The sequence below is a fragment of the Engraulis encrasicolus genome, chromosome 24 (genome assembly GCF_034702125.1).
Source record: "Engraulis encrasicolus isolate BLACKSEA-1 chromosome 24, IST_EnEncr_1.0, whole genome shotgun sequence".
Lineage (NCBI taxonomy): Eukaryota > Metazoa > Chordata > Actinopteri > Clupeiformes > Engraulidae > Engraulis > Engraulis encrasicolus.
This window is the reverse complement of record NC_085880.1, coordinates 24797782-24814467: the sequence shown is the minus strand read 5'-3', so window position 1 is coordinate 24814467 and position 16686 is coordinate 24797782. Positions and strand designations below refer to the sequence as shown.

General features: G+C 44.2%; 1 protein-coding gene across 1 annotated transcript; it reads right to left on the bottom strand.

Annotated features, from left to right (window-relative positions):
* Positions 1 to 1055: 1055 nt before the first annotated feature.
* calm2a (calmodulin 2a (phosphorylase kinase, delta)) lies at positions 1056 to 10785 on the bottom strand. Its single transcript, XM_063191572.1, has 6 exons — positions 10699 to 10785; positions 9841 to 9871; positions 4437 to 4580; positions 3396 to 3502; positions 2884 to 3019; positions 1056 to 2080 (listed from the first exon to the last, which is right to left on the bottom strand). Exons 1-6 carry the CDS (start codon positions 10699 to 10701, stop codon positions 2052 to 2054), a joined length of 450 nt encoding a protein of 149 aa, XP_063047642.1. The 5' UTR covers positions 10702 to 10785; the 3' UTR covers positions 1056 to 2051.
* Positions 10786 to 16686: the final 5901 nt, after the last annotated feature.

Sequence of the window (16686 nt, the reverse complement as noted above, 5' to 3'; positions counted from 1 at the left end):
CCCCCAACAGTCAGCCTACCGGCAAAAAGTGGTGGGCCCCATGTCTCTATTTCGCCTAGGGCCCCAGAATGGGCATGACTGTTGCTGACTGTAACAGTAACGCAACCTGATTAAAATGGTAAATGGGCTGCATTTATATAGCGCCTTTCCACTCCTTCAAGCTCTCAAAGCACTTAAACATTGTATGCCTCAGATTCAGCCATTCACACTCACATTCACACACTGGTGGCAGTTGCTGACACGCAAGATACCACCCTGCCACCAGGAGCAACTTGGGGTTAAGTGTCTTGCTCAAGGACACATTGATGGACCAGAGCGGGGCTCGAACCTGCAACTCTCTAGTTGCTGAATGCTCCTCTACCTCCTGAGTCACCACTGATTAGTCCATGTACTGTTCATACTGGATGTGTCCTCTAGTAGAACATATTGTGCAAATGAATATATTTGGTGCATTCATTAGTAATAGTTAATGTTAAGGAAAGGGTGTAAATGAATTCAGTAAACTCATGCATCATAAACATTTACCTGCACAATACATCACATTGACAGCGGTGCTGATGAATGTTATTTGAAGTGGGAAATTTGTTGTGTAAAATCCTTCTCCTTTACAAACTTTTAAGCATTAACCCTTTTTTATTCTATATCATATTAGACTACATCACAGATATTGTGGTAGAAAGGGTGACGATGGCATCTACTGAACTTGTTCAAGCCAGTTAACAAGCACCAAATTCTAGCGGACCGTCTTGGGTCCAGTGGGCTTAAATCATGGACATAAGAGGTGGAATCGCTAAATGAGTGCTATTAACTTGTCATATTGACTAACTTTAAACATGATGCACATAAAAAAACAACTGAGTGACACAGAAAAATAAAGCACACCAATGCCAGCTCAGCGTATGGTACTGTAATCAATTTTTATCAATGCCGTCAGCATGTCAATATAGTGTGAAGTCAAACCAGTTTAGAGGTACATGCAAATTCCAGATACATAAATAGTTCATGTTTGCCGTGTCATTATTATTACGCAATGAAAAAAACACAGGCCTCTAATATCAAGAAAAACTTTTTCAGTCTGGGTAAACTGTAAATTTTATTGGAAAACAAAAATATACAACTTGGAATGAATTTTTCTGAGGCATGGCTATGCCTTAAGCTTTTAAAAAAAAGAGAAAAAAGAAAAGAAAATAGAAAGCAAGAGAGAGAAAATAAAAGAGAGAAAGAAAAGAACCAAGACAGAAAGAAAAAAAAACAACAGAAAAGTAAAATAAGAACATCAAAAAAGCATAACAAGATTCAAACAAGTAGTTCTCTAGTATATTAACAGCAGATACAAAAAGAGTTTATGTACGAGTGCTTTAAGATGATACACTCGTCTTTTTTTCATTTCATATTTTTTTGTTTTCTTTTTGCAGTTAGTGCAATGCTGAGAGAAGAAGATTTTTCCATACTGTACTGTATATGCTTTTTTTTTTTTTTAATCCATGATCCAAGATCCATGCAGAGAGTAAACTCCTCTACATCGTTGCCATGCCAACAGGTGTGACAAACCAGCTGACAGGTCTCCAATCAACTGCCACGCAGCGCTGAGACGGGTGGGGGGCGGAGAGCAAAGGGGGCGGGGCCGACATGACATGACCAAACCATCTCCCGAGTCGAGTGTCACCGCAACACCCCCAACCCCACCCCGACACAGCCCTAGGACGGGCACCCGAAGCACTCAGGCAGTTCCGCCACTCTGGAAAACCACGACGACAGCAAAAAAAAAAAAAAAAAAAAAAGAAAGAAAATTTACAAAAGAAAAAAGAACAAAAAATCAAATAAATAAAAGGGACATGAAGACTTGTGATCCTACGCGGTTTACATGCAGTTCCTCTGGATAGCCAGGACAAGGGAGGAGGAAGAGGAGGAGGAGGAGGAAGAGCAGGAGAGAGAGAGAGAGAGGATGAGGGGTTAAGTTGGGGGCTTAACGGTTTACAGATAAATTAAACCAAAAAATAAGGGAAAAAAGGCAAATGATTTATAGAAGAGCGAGCGTCTATACAAGGCCTTCACTTCGCCGTCATCATTTGTACAAACTCTGTAGAAGAGAGAAAAAGAAAAAGAAAAAAAAAAGGTGAAGAACATGGTCACAGTTACACAGTGACATGATACATACATGGAAATGTACAAAAACAGCTATGACATCATACATTTGTGCTGCTTTCAATTGGCCAGCCTACTTACTGAATGAAAGAGTGGTAATAAACTCAAATAGTAACCATCTAAAAACCATGTAATATGACTAAGTAATAAATTAGGTACAGTAGTTACATGATTACAATGGGATTTGTCCCAATGGGATGTGATTCTGCATAATCTACAAAATGTACTACATATTGAAATTCAACCATTTGACTGCACACCACCATGGTAGTTCTTATATGATTATGGTATGATTTATGGTACTTCATAATGTTTAAAAAAGATACGCTGACACACCTTCATAGAAGTCATATGATTGTTAAGTAATTTCCAATGTACCACAATGTACTATTATTTTTCTCATCACTAGCCAATTTGGCTGGTAGACGTTAACCTTACTAGCCAAACACATACTCTAATGACAACCAGTCAAAGTGGCTAGTGAGATTTGCTTTGTACTAGCCAAACTGAATTTTCACCAGCATTTGGCTGGTTGGCAGGTGCTATAAGCAGGGGTCGAAATTAACTTTTTCCATCACCAGCCAAAATGGCTAGAAGCTGTTTATCTTACCGGCCAAACACACTCTCACTAATGGGTTGAAGTGGCTAAGAAGTTGGTCTTTTCTACTAGCCAAACTGAATTTTCACCAGCATTTGGCCGGTTTGGTGGTGTTAGAAGAAACAAGTTGATGAAAACACCTTCATAGTTGACCTGGCCGTCACCGTCGATGTCGGCCTCTCTGATCATCTCGTCCACCTCCTCGTCCGTCAGCTTCTCCCCCAGGTTTGTCATCACGTGACGCAGCTCAGCCGCACTGATGTAGCCGTTACCGTCCTGGACAGGCACACAGAAAACACATTCAGAACATCTCCCAAAGGCATTCGGAACATTTCACAAACGTCCATGTTGGCGAAGTGGATGTTCTTCTGTTCAAACGCACATGCTATTGCTATCCATTGTTTGCTAGAGCACATGTGACTGTGTGTACGTATAGACTGGTAAAAATGTATTCCCTTTTGTAAACGTGTGCGCCCTAGTCCAGAGGTGATGGGTGCTATGGCTCTTGACTAGCAGAAAAAAAACACATTTCACACATACTGTACTACATTAAGTATGTGTGAATGTTGAAACCACCATACAATGATATGTGCACACACATGTGCATAAACACAAACAAATACACGTGCACACACAGGCACACTCTCAGTACCTTGTCAAAGACACGGAATGCTTCTCTGATCTCCTCCTCGCTGTCGGTGTCCTTCATCTTCCTGGCCATCATGGTGAGGAATTCTGGGAAATCTATCGTTCCGTTGCCTGTAGCGAGACACAAATGGCCATTGACACACTTGGACTGTACAGAATAATGAAGACAGGGAGTCAAGACACAATTGAACTGTGTGCATCCTCCATCATACTGTGAATATCAATGAAAACAATCGGTGTGGTTGAATGTACTGCAGGGGAGTGTGGATACAAGCTAGCTTAAACGCAAATTTACTTTATTTATTTATTTATTTTTTTACTAAGGACCAAAATAGGGGTGGGCGATATGACAATATTAAATTGTGAATCATGAAATTGAGTACAAGGTCATCTCGATTCTGCCAAAGTTGAGAAATCACGTAGACCGCCTTGTAGTGAGGGAGTTTACCATCAGTATCAGAGTGATGTCTACTTACTTAGTGTTGTTGTCTTCACTTTTATTCTTTACATTATTGTATTCCAATTGTGCACTTTATGAGAGTGTCAGTGTGTTTATACTTAAAAAATCGGAATCGAGATTTTGTATTAAAAAATCGTGATATGACCAAAGTCATTTAGGTAGCTTAAGGCTAACTCTAGTACAGAGCATCAATTGGCACCATTCATGTTTGAACGTGTTCTGATAAACAAACTTCTTTGGCTTTCTCATTACACATTGATGACACGCGCGCGCACACACACACACACACACACACACACACACACACACACACACACACACACACACACACACACACACACACACACACACACACAAACACACTTTGCAGAGTTAATTCAGCACTTAATAAAAGCTGTAATAATGTTTCATATTTCGTTGATGTTATCTGTGTGCTTTGGCAATACTAGCCCCACACAAAAAGGCATGCCCATAAAGCAAACTTGACTTGAATTGAGTCTAATTTAACACTCATTGTGCTGGTCCGCATCTTTAAGTGTTGAATTCACACTGCATAGATGTTTCTGTGCCCAGGCAGGAACTCACCGTCAGCGTCCACCTCGTTGATCATGTCCTGCAGCTCGGCCTCTGTGGGGTTCTGGCCCAGCGAGCGCATGACTGTCCCCAACTCTTTTGTGGTGATGGTGCCATCGCCGTCCTTGTCAAAGAGCGAGAAGGCCTCTTTGAACTCTATAGTCAGAGAGAGAGAGAGAGAGAAGAGAGAGACATCAGATCCAATCAAATCAAATGAATTGAAGAGGTGAATCAACCTCAAACAAGATAGTACAAAATACTACATTCATCTCTACATTGGCCTCACAAAAACATGAAACCCTGCACGTCAAGATGTTTGCTTTTTGAACATGGATGATCTAAAAAGGGAAAAAACAACAACAACAAAATGGAAGTGTCTGTACATGAAATGGAACTGTCTGTACTGTAGTCAAGCAAGACATGAGAGAGGCTTGCGAGATGAAGTGTAGTCAGGGGAAGCCTGTGTAACTGTTTGATATGAATTCCCTGCAGACTGGGAGGAGAGAAGAGAGCAAACAGCCCCAGAATGCACTGCTGCAGTGCCCATTAACCACTTCAATAACCAAGACTCCAGCAGACCAAGAAGAGAGAGAGAGAGAGAGAGAGAGAGAGAGAGAGAGAGAGAGAGAGAGAGAGAGAGAGAGAGAGAGAGAGTGTGATGGTGAAACACTTGTCAAACACTCCGAAGCACAAATATGGCTGCAGACTCTCTCACTCTCGAGGTCCCCCTCTCTCATATGCACGCAAGAAGGGGAATGGTGGTCAAGGCAAAGCAGAAATGAGAAAAATAGCTTGCCATCAACACCTAGCCTTACTTCTCTTTTCTATGTGTTTGTATGTGTGTTCATACGTCATAGACAATGCAGATCATGGCAAAAAACTACATGTGCTGTAGTATATATATGTCAAGACAAAATTAAGGTTTGTTCATGTACCGGTACATGTTCATGTCCTGAAGGTCTTTGTGCGCGCGCGTGTGTGTGTATTTATGTGTATTTGTGTGTGTTGACTGTGTGTGTCAACAGTTTAAGGCCAGTGGAGGGCTTGCCTGTTTGACAGGGCGACAGCGTTGTGCAACCCACCATTGAGTCAGGCAGCCAGACAACCATGGCCACCCTACTAACACGCAGACACACACATACACACACACACACACACACACACACACACACACATACACACAAACACACACTTTTCCTTCCAGTCCAGTTGTATGATTCATTAGTCACACACAATGGCTTCCTGTGTTTGTTAGGGGCATAAAGATAAGTCTATTCACACAGATATATATAAATAGCCATGCTACACGCGCACGCACACACGCACGCACGCACACACACACACACACTTTATGTACTGTGCTAATATCTTGTAGGAGGCGTTGAGTCAGAATCTGGGTGTGAATATCTGCACCTTGACCGCCAAGCCCACAAACTGCAGAGGAGGAGGGGAGGCATTTATCCAGAGCCAGAGAGGCAGTAGTCACTCACTACCAGTTGTCAAATATTTCCTATCATTTTACGATGTATGTACTGTGTGTGTGAGATGTATTTCTTTGGCCTTCGTCATTACTTAATTCATCTTATTCAACTTATTTAATTCATTAACATATTTTTTAGAGGCATTAGGATGTTTATCTCTATATCAACATTTGGCTATAGCAGATACGTCTTGTATGAATGTTGTTATGCTTTGTTTTCTGTTAGTGAGTTTGGGCAACAGATGAAAAGCAGCCATTTTTTTACATTTTGGCATATTTACAGGATGTACAGTCCTATGCAACAGTCTGCAATCAATGTGTGTGGCGTGGTCCTTATCAAATAAACCATTTCCACTTTCAGCTGACAAAATGCCTACGGTGCTCATCTCTCTTCCTCCCTTGCTGCTCTCAACGTGAAACTTGATCCGTCCCTCACACACTCACACACTCACACACACTTCCACTTTACAGACTGCTGTGTCAATCAATGGTGTGTGTTCATTGTGAAACAGCAATAACAACTGACCACCATGTCAGCACGCCACTATGACACCAACAGCTTTTAAAATGTAGGCCAAGCGGACTAAACGCAAACAGCCACTGACACTTCTATATAGAGGTGTAAATACAACACGAAATTAAGTGGTATCGTTACACTTCCATCATCTGTGGCTACACCACACGTAGTACTGTTTTGCTTTATAGTGTGCCAATGTCAAATCAATGATCAGTAAAGACAATCATATTTGGACTGAGGAAGACAAATGAAACTTGTGTACGTGAAGCTTGTGAGTGCAACGGTAAAAGGCCATTCAACTATTCAACGTTGTATTTGTGGCATTATTTGCCAACCAGTTATGACATAAGATAAGGTAGTTATGACATCAGATATAAGGTATAGTCTAGTAATTCTGCCCTTTCAGGAGTACCATCACATACTGTATACGATTAGAATTTTGTTAAAAGAGTTCTCATCATGATGTCATAATGACTTTGTGGGATTTTCTATGGGATCTGTAGAGTGTTAAAGTAAAATTCTAGAAGAACTGGGGGGAATCCTTACTCCTCAAAGGGTTAATACTGTACAACAAAACTTTTAAATACATCTCTTGTTGCATAAGAATCATAACAAAGTTTCTTTCCACCTCCTGTTACAAGTAAGCTGATTATTATCAAGGTGCCATATGAGTGACACCAGGAAAACTCCAAACACAGGTTTTGATTGTTAACTTTCCTGATCTGCACATGTGACATCACGTCAGGCACACAACACGTGCTGCTCTCTGACCTCACTCGCAGTGTTTTAAGGGGAGGGATCCAACTCTTACACTTGTGACCTCACACGCAGTTGCTAGAGAAACAGGGGGTCACCATGGCTGTGTGGTGCCATCCTTTAGGGATGTTACCTGCCTGGCAGCCCGTGACCTCATCAAGGGTCTTGGGAGATGGTGCACAAGCCGAACTGTTCAACCCCACCCAACCTCAACACACACACACACACACACACACACACACACACACACACACACACACACACACACACACACACACACACACACACACACACACACACACACACACACACACACACACACACACACACACAATAACCCAGGGCCCTGTTCAAGAACGCAAACAATCCACCTCATCGCCACGACAACTGTTTTAAACGGCAATAGGGAGTCACTCCCTGGGCCCGTGTGAAACAGCCATTATTTCCATCCCCTAGAGCTTTTCCCTTGTTACAACATGACTTCATTTGGGCGGTAGGACATTCCCTCACATGCTCCATAATCATGACTGGCCCTCTTCAGTTTCTCCAAAAGAGCCCAAAAACCCACACACAGACCACAGAACTACCCTACAAAGGCAGAGTGCAGTAAGTAGGCCTACACATTTATTCCAAATAGAGTTTAGACTTAAATTGGTCAACAATCCACCTCCTTTATCTCGTGACAAAGACCAAATGTCTCCCGTTTATAGATATTGCTGTGTCAAATTTGCCATTACTACAACATCCAACCAAATACCAAGGCTTATTGAAGACATTTTTCTCAGTTTCAATGTTGGCATAGTTGTTGCACTTTTCCTTTGTAGGGCAGAGTAGTCATCAGTGTTGGGTCAATGATGTTTTTTTAGAAGCAGATGTCTAGTGGTGCGACCACAGGTACTGCCACTGTAGTGTGAATTCAATTAATTTGTTTAATTGTATTAACTTGATTACCTAAGACACATTCACAGCTTGTACACAAGTAGTTACCAAATACTAATTCATTCATTCATTTATTGAATAGTGCCATTAGCTGTTGATGTACCACCTGATGTCTGTGAGTAATTAAAGTCAAAGATCTGTTTCAAGTTCTATTCTTTTCTTTTTGCATGGCGGAACCGTTCTGACCAAATTCATACCAATTTTTGTCGCTGTGAATAGTGTACGGATAGCTGGACTCTTCTAGGACTCTAGATCCCTGGAGAGCACTAGAACATGGTGCTGCCTGCATAGCTGAATCTCCATACACACACACGCACACGCACACACACACACACACGCTTTTAAAAGGTTGTGGGAGGACATCTATCCAACACTTCAGCGCTTTTTTTTTTTTACCGAGTCTCTTATGCAATGCAACTCCTTTATATCAACCGCTGTCATAAATGCTCTGTGTCAACTGCTACTGAAAATAAATTGAAACGTCAAACGTTTCGAACAACACACACATTCACACGTTCTAGTGCCAACTTGTGTCATGGTCTGAAATGCCTCTATCTTGCAGTGCCGCCATTTTTTTCCTAGTGATTCGGTCGCCTATTTGCATTCTAGAACAACCAGACAGCACTATTCTCAGAGCGTCAGGCCTCAGCGCAGTGACCTCATATCCTCCTACGAGAGAGAGAGAGAGAGACAGAGAAAGAGGGAAAGAGAAAGCTAGAGACTAATAAGATAAAGACACAATGACAGCGGCACGTGAGACACTTATTGTCTGGCTGTCCCGGCCCTCCCCTCCCCTCCCCAAGAATGGCAGTGTCCAAAACCACCAGCTTTTAACTGAATAGCCTTTGCTTAAAAAGCACATTCTTTCATGAAAAGAGTCAGTCTGCCTGGTCTTACTGAATGGCAGAGGTGGTGTTGGTGATGGGGGGAGGGTGTGGTGGTTGGGCTGGGTGGGGGGTGGTAGGAAATGTAGGGAACGAGGGTGGTGGTATTGTGGCACAGAGGCTCTTTAAGCTCTGCTGACTGTCTGACTGAATGCGCTAGGCTCTGACACAGGGCACACCCAGAAAACATGACTGTCAGCTCCTCAGAGTAAAATAGGTCCAAAGTACCATCACTAAAAAGGGATAGGCCATAACTGCAGATTGGGGAAAAACAGCGTCAAAGAAGGAGCGAGAATGCGCTTCTTCCTGCCGTGTGTGCAGCAGGACAGACAACGAGAGAGAGAGAGAGAGAGAGAGAGAGAGAGAGAGAGAGAGAGAGAGAGAGAGAGAGAGAGAGAGAGAGAGAGAGAGAGAGAGAGAGAGAGAGAGAGAGAGAGAGAGAGAGAGAGAGAGAGAGAGAGAGAGAGAGAGAGGATATCTGGGAGACATCGGCGACGGCGAAATAATTTGCAATAAAATGCAAAGCATAGCACGGGAAGGCCTTCCTGTAGCTTTTTGCGCGCCCTCTTTTACAGGGCCCGTTCTGTTGCCTTGCACTATAATAGCCGTCCCATTCATTCAGCCGGGCGTTTCATTACTGTCAGTCCTAAGGAAAGCCTTAAAAGGCGAAAATATAAATCCAACGCGGGGGGAGGGAAGAGGGAGTGGGAGGAGGGGTGGCGGTGTTGGTGGTGGTGGTGGGAGGAGGGGGAGGACCACGGGAATCCACACCGTCGAGCATGTGCCAGGAACGGTTCGACAAAAAGGGAGTGAGAGAGAAAAGAAGAAGCGCAATCTTACCGGCGATCTGTTCTTCTGTCAGTTGATCAGCCTGTGAGCAGGGAGAAAGAGAGAGGGAGAGAAAAAAGAGAGAGCATCAAGGATCCACTCAACGGCTTCAGGCAGGGCAGTGGTCCTCTTTCGCATGACGTATTTCTATGCAAGACATGAACGGATAAGATCGGAGCTCCCTCCTATTACTGCCGACATGAACGATCTCTCTTTCAGATATGGCCCAACTATTATGTCGGAATGGCAACATTTTAGATGAGTCCCGATGGACTAGGCTATAACATGAACATAGTATCTGCCTCTCTACCCGCAATACAGAAGTCAAAGAGACCAAAGGAACAGAAATGCGTCATCGCGGTTCCTTGAAGGGTTGTTCAATAGATTCATCCACTCAATTCTCTCGCAATCGAAAATGCGCAACAGTTCACACAATGAGCGCTACAATGTAACCTATAGGAGTTGTGTTTGCTTTCCTTAATGTCAGAGGCCATCAGAGAGAGAGCCACGTAAATGCGTTGCAGGGAGGATGCCGCAGAATGGATGGGCTCGCTCAAGAGCCGTCAAAACTACACGTCAGATGGCCATGCACCATTTACTCCCTCTTTGCACAGTAGCTCTTTTATGCTTCTAACAATATCCAAACCCACCATGACGTTGGTCGTGCTTATTACACTCATCTATCAGTGAAAACAAACACTGCACACAAATTCTAATTAATAGTAGCCCCGCGCGGACATGGGCGCGTCTGGTTTGTGTCCTCCATGGAAGAATGAATTCTTCATTACTAGGCTTATGTTAATCCTAAACCAGCATATGAGTCCATTCTTCACAATAATAATAATAAAAACATGCAGAAATCCCACTCACCATCACGGTGTGTTAAGAATACGCCTTGTTGCTCCACAGGTTCAACACTCCCAAACAGGCAACTCACACAGGATGCGACCAAGCTGAAGCAGACGCGCCTTTAATGGAGAGGCGCAAACTCCTCCCAGTTTACTATCCCTCCGCAGACTCACTTCCTCCCTTATTTTACTGTATCTTGTATAAAACACCGATGTGTACGACTTTTACCGTTCCGAACAACACACTTGTTTAGTGTTAAATCCGCAAGGGTGTTACAATATGTTTATTTCCCTTTTGAGTCGACAGGACAGCCTTTCGTTGGGGAACTACTTTTCTGCGGATGAGTAAATTGTGCTGGTTTGTGACGCGTCTCACGCCGCACAGGACGTTGTAGTGGCGAAACTCGGGCTGTGATTGGATCGTTCGTACCTGCAATGCGTCACCCCGCTGCATTCCCGGCTAGACTACTATACATGAGTTGCCTGGGGCATAACTAAGATTTATATTACATATGGAGATGGTGTAGGCTATAGACAGTGGAGCATCCCTATGTTACTCAACAAACACAGCATTAATATAGGGCACTTCACAGTTTTCCTCAGTCAGAATTTAGGCAGGCATTTTGGTGTAAGACATTTTGTTTTCATCTCCTATTGGTCCTCTTGTTATTTATTTTACCCAATAGCTAATATGCAATATCATTTTTGTCTTGAAAACCTGCCAGTGTTGTGATATGGATCATTTCACCGTACACATAGCAAGGAGGTGTCGCATGTAAGCAGCATAGCCCCTGGTGTTGTCGTACTTGAAGTGTGCACTCAACCTGTCACCAACTGCGATCAGGGGCCTCTCATCAGCCTCGGCGAACAAGGACAACATAAAACCCCACTGAGGGCCGCAAAGTGCACGCCAGGGAATAAGGCATGCCGGAAGGGCGGCAGGTGAAAGTGTTAGTAGTAACTCTATTGATAGTCCAGCCGTGCGCGCACACACACACACACACACACACACACACACACACACACACACACACACACACACGGGGGTGGAGTGGGGGACCAATTTAACATAACTGGAGTAATGTGCCAACAGGACAAATCAAGCGGAACAATGCACAGATTAACTTTACAAGCATTGCATTTCCCTCCGGGGCGAAACGTGTCAACGGGGTCTCTCTCTCTCTGTGGGCAATTGTAGAACTGGTAGTCCTATCCAGGGGGCGTAGCAGCAATTATGGGCCCGGATAAGTCCACTTCTAATAGGACCCGCATATCCATACATCCCCTGACTCTGCACCCCCACACCCACCTACGCACCGCCATTATGACACCCCTGATTCGAACTCAAGCTCTGCCGGTCCACAAAAGCCTTACGAATCTACAGCAGGCCCACAGTATTAGGGCCTGTGGAGGCACATAATAGTGTTAAATGTGATCTGTGAACCATACAGTAATTATGCCACCCCTCAGTAAATGAGTAGTAAAATAGCTATGAAAGAATCCAAGCCTGCACGTCTTAACCATGTTGCTTCAACCAAATGAAATGCTCAGTTTATGTGTAAGCTGCACATTTAGTGAATGTTAAAGTTTATGTTCAACTGATTGTGTTTGTGTGTGTGTGTATGTGGGTACAGGTGTGTGTGTGTGTGTGTGTGTGTGTGTGTGTGTGTGTGTGTGTGTGTGTGCGTGTGTGTGTGTGTGTGTGTGTGTGTGTGTGCGTGTGTGCGTGTGTGCGTGTGTGTGTGTGTGTGTGTGTGTGTGTGTGTGTGTGCGTGTGCGTGAGCATGTGCGCGAGCGTCCCTGCGTGCATGCATGTGCGTGTGTTTGTGCATGCACGGTCTTCATGCACATTTTTTAATGTGTGTGTCTGTGTGTGTTTGTGCATGGTTGTGCATGCACTGCCTGCATGCACATGTCTGTTTGTGTGTGTGTGTGTGTGTGTGTGTGTGTGTGTGTGTGTGTGTGTGTGTGTGTGTGTGCGTGCGTGCCTGCGTGCCTGCGTGCCTGCGTGCGTGTCCATGTTTGCGCATGCACTGCCTGCATGCACATGTTTGTGTGTGTGTGATCTGTGTGTTTGTGTTAAGCTGTGATGCCTTCTGGGAGCGGTTGGCTCTCCGCGCCGCTCGGCTCTGTTATGTGTCAGACGTGTCAACCATCCAGTCGGCCAGCAAGCTCATGCATGCAGCCAGCCAGCCGGCCGGCCGGCCTGCCCATCAGAGTGCTGTGGATCCACAGCACTAATTGTCTCCAGTGCATCTCTCTCTCTCTCTCTCTCTCTCTCTCTCTCTCTCTCTCTCTCTCTCTCTCTCTCTCTCTCTCTCTCTCTCTGTCTCTCTCTCTCTCCCTCTCTCTCTCTCTCCCTGGATGCATGCGAGCGAGTATCTGATAGCCTGCTTCTCCATGCTTGGCTGCCCTCCTCTCCTCTCCTCTCCTCTCCTCTCCTCTCCTCTCCTCTCCTCTCCTCTCCTCTCCTCTCCTCTATCGGCCACCTGTCCCTGGCCGTGGCCCAGGGGAGGTTTACAGGAGCCTGGGCTTGAAGTGCCTGGCTGCTCTGCTCTGCTCTGCTCTGTGCCTGGAGGGCTGGGGGCTGCTGGCAGGGGTGGTGGTGGTGGTGGTGGAGGGTGTTTCTATCTGATGGATGTAATAGCATCCCCCCATACAAACACACCTCCTCTGAGTGATGTGTTATGTGCCATTTGAACACCCGTCGTGTGCACTGTTACCGAAGTATATTTTATAACATGACATAATTAACATACTGCTACTGCTGCTACTTGCACAGTATCAACTGTGCGAAGGCTAAAAATCACACAGTCGAAGTCCGACGCTGATAGACACTAAATAGACCTGGCTGTGACATGTAACACACACACTCGCGTGCGCGCACGCACATGCACACGCGCACAAGCACACGCGCGCACGCACGCGCACACACACACACACACATTCACACACACACACACGCTCTCTCTCTCTCTCACACTCTTTCTCTCTCTCTCTCTCACACACACATACACACACACACACACACACACACACACACACACACACATACACACACACACACACACACACACACGCATGCACGCACGCATGCATGCACAGACGCACAAACACTCTCTAAAAAAAACAACACATTCACAGGGACCTTATAAGTGTTGACTGTTTTAGAAACAGTAAAGCTCGCAGGGCAGGCGCCAGGCTCTGCTAATCAAGTGCACGCTGAAGTCTTTTTGTTTTTTTCGAGAAACAGAAAGCTGCTTGTTGGTCGTCCGATTTGAGTCATTGTGCAGTTTATGTAATGCTGTGGAATGGGAACCTCCACCCAGGCCCGCTGACAGCTTTGGCTGGGCCCAGGACAAAGTAATCTGAAAGCCCCCCACCCACCCAATGCATATAATGTAATGGGGACACAATTCCGGGCCCCCCGTCTCCCTGGGCCCAGAACAACTGACCCCTTTGTCCCCTGTCAGCTTCCCTGCCTCCACCAAAACAGAGCAAGAGCCAGGGCCAGAGGCAAGCAGTCACAAGAGGAAGATAAGCTGGATTGTGTGTGTGTGTGTGTGTGTGTGTGCGTGCGTGCGTGCGTGCGTGCGTGCGTGCGTGCGTGCGTGCGTGCATGCGTGCGTGCGCATTTGCATGTTTGTGAGAAGAAGGGAGATAGTCTCTGTCCCTGTTCGAGGGGCAAGAAGAAGGGCTGGGCGAGTGTGTGTGTGTGGGTGTGTGTGTGTGTGTGTGTGTGTGTGTGTGTGTGTGTGTGTTGTGTTTATGCTTGTGTAGGCCTGTATGCCCACTGTGATAGAAAACAAACAAGCTCCACAGACGGACCTACGTCACATTCAAACTCCAATAAAGCAAACAGACCACGTGGTGGGTAGAGTTGCTGCACATGATAATTTTTTTGTAATTGAAATTTAATTATGACAGAGGAGAATTTATGTACACATTTTGGTAACATTCATGTGAGCCCTGCACTCTCGTGGGCCCCTGTTTTCAGATTAAAAAAAAAAAAAATGTATTACATTTCTGAAAATATGGGGCTTACGAAGGTGCGGGGCCCACCGGTTCTGCACCCCTAATTATGAGGGGCCCCTTTAAGCTAACTAAGCTACCTTTACTATAACTTTGTCACCAAGATGGTAATGACCACGTCTCCCTTGGTTATTTTAGACTCATTTGTCATAGCACTATTGTTATAATGTAGTTTTTAGCAAAGAATAAATAGGCCTGTTGACGGGGCCAACTACAGTAAGAGGCTACGTTATGCAGTCAGCAGTTATGAAATTGTGCACAACAATGTATAGAAATGGGGTGCTTTGCTGCATCACACTAAGGCCCACCCCCATATATGGAGTTACATGAGTTATTCTAAAATTAGGGGAACATTTCAAGTCCAGTGAAAGTGAAGTGAAAGCCCAACTGGGAAACTCCAACTCCTGTTGTTATTGTGAAACAGCACGCCACAGCACACAATGAACACTGCACACAGCATGAAACAAAATTGCATTTATGCATCATCCGTGCAAGGGGGCAGGCCCCCAATGGCGCCCCAAGGGAGCAGGGCTGCGTTTCCCAAAAAAACCTAAGTAGTACTTAAGCCTAAGTAGTACTTAAGTGTGGGGGCCGCTTAGGCAATATATTAGAAATAGGTCTCACATCATCACTAAAAGTCTATACATACACACTATTTTACCTTGCGAATGCATGTTCGAGCAAAAAATATTGTACGTAGGCCTTGTATGCATAAACTTTTAGTGATGTGGTATATTGCCTAGGGGGCCCCTCATATAGTGCTACTTAGGCTTAAGTACTGCGGGGTTTTGGAAAACGCAGCCCAGTGCAGCAGCACAGTACCATGCTCAGGGTACCTCAGTCATGGAGGATGGGAGAGGGCACTGGTTAATTACTCTGCCCACCAACCAGATCATTTTCCTCTGAACAAATATTACTGTTTTTATTTTGACGTTTCTTTGCTGTCCCATTTTCCAAATGTCAGATTCAGTCCCCATGTAAAAACAAACATGTTTTTTGGATAAAATATTTACAAACATTTATTCACAGTAGTTATTATAATGTGCCAAAGTGTTTAAAAGCCTATTATCTTATATATTAAAGCCTACATTAAATCAGGAAATGTATGTGCGTCCCAGAAAACTGTGTCAACTGTGTTACCCACTGAAACTCCCTCCATAAATAAGCAATGCTTTGGTCCTAAGTCATAGACCAACATAAAATTCCATTTCCAATTTGGATGGAAATGTGAAGACATTTTGGTACATTTTGAGCACCTCTTTGTTGTATGGTGTTAGGGTTAATTGTCCTTCAACTGAGTCAACATATTTATAATAACCTGATTTAGAAATTATCTTTACAAACAAACAGATGCAGTTTGTAAATATATGAATTGAGTAGGGTCTTGTGGTGAAAGCTCTGAGGTCTGCAGTTAGCACAATATTCTAAAAATGGCAGAAATGTCTAGCTGTGACAGTTGTTATGAAAGAGTTGGTATATGACACAGTTGCTATTACAGAGTATGGATTGTCACATACACTGTTTGTTAATGGACTTAAGCACTTTCAAGCATGTGTTCAAATGTATAGTATTTTTATATAGGCATATGTTTAAGATGACATAACATTTCTTCGTAACGTGATTTACAAAGTGAACAAGCAAATGTTCAGTTTCATTCAAATATATTTTTTAAAGTAATGTAAGATTAAACTAGGAAAATAGTTTGTGTTGGACACTTAAGGATATATACCATGGAAACATCTAGGTTATTTATTGAAAAGAAAAAATACAGAAAAATACCGCAAAAAAATATTGAAAAAAAACCAAAACAATGGGAGAAGGCATGATGTCATGACACATTCTTCAAGGTCTTCCCTCGTCTCTCTGTCTGTGCATGTCTGTGCCATGCCCATCTCTGTTGGCTCATCTTTCATCATTACAAGGACACCCTCACCTGACCCCTATACACCAGCTGTGACCCCTGAGTCAAAAATATGAA

Excerpts from the sequence above, each read along its gene's own strand:
- calm2a (XM_063191572.1), bottom strand. Across the intron at positions 3,503-4,436 it reads CAACGAGGTGGACGCTGACG|GCAACGGAACGATAGATTTC; the intron begins GTGAGTTCCTGC and ends GTCTCGCTACAG. Across the intron at positions 3,020-3,395 it reads CATTCCGTGTCTTTGACAAG|GACGGTAACGGCTACATCAG; the intron begins GTACTGAGAGTG and ends GTGCCTGTCCAG.